General features: G+C 69.3%; 1 protein-coding gene across 1 annotated transcript in view; it reads right to left on the reverse strand.

The window, feature by feature from the left end:
• The window catches only part of MAG (myelin associated glycoprotein), a gene marked incomplete at its 3' end in the record, with an annotated part of 2,653 nt that overhangs the window by 1,008 nt on the left and 1,030 nt on the right, over positions 1 to 615 (reverse strand). Inside the window, exon 3 of the mRNA XM_042892303.1 lies at positions 21 to 281. Within this exon, the coding sequence (XP_042748237.1) occupies positions 21 to 281 (261 nt within the window). The remainder of the gene's footprint in view (positions 1 to 20; positions 282 to 615) is intronic.

Consider the following 615-nt stretch of genomic DNA (forward strand, 5'->3'; position numbering starts at 1 on the left):
CCCCCCCCCCCCCCACTCACACTCGACGCTGAGGTTGAAGGCGGTGCTGCTGGCGCCATGCTGGTTCTCGGCCACGCACAGATACTCGCCGGCGTCCTCCGGCCTGGCGGCCGCCAGCTCCATGCTCACCGTGGCCTCGTAGACGGCAGCCGCCATCACCCTCCTCCCGCGCAGCACCGTCAGGATGGGCGCCGGCTCGCTGTCGGCCCCACACGTCACCGTCACCGCGTCCCCCGCCACCACCCACAGCGTCCCGTTGATCACCGGGGCCCGGGGGGCATCTGTGGGGAACGGGGGGGGGTCAGTGATGTGGGGAGGGGGGTCGGGGGTCGTTTCCAGTGCCCCCCTGTGTGCTTCTGTGACCCTGGTCCTGCGGTGACCTCAGGTGACCCCATGTTCATATTGACCCCCCCGTGACCTCAGCTGACCCCCATGACCTCAGCTGAGCCCCCTGTGACCTCAGCTGACCCCCATGACCTCAGCTGACCACCCCATGACCTCAGCTGACCCCCGTGACCTCAGCTGACCCCCCTTCACCAACTGCTACCCCATAACCCCTCCATCACCCCCCACAGCTGACCCCACCTACCCCGTGCCCCCCCACACCGCCCCCCA

The sequence above is a fragment of the Lagopus leucura genome, unplaced genomic scaffold (genome assembly GCF_019238085.1).
Source record: "Lagopus leucura isolate 7727_CA_CO unplaced genomic scaffold, USGS_WTPT01 33359-0_obj-0_obj, whole genome shotgun sequence".
NCBI lineage: Eukaryota > Metazoa > Chordata > Aves > Galliformes > Phasianidae > Lagopus > Lagopus leucura.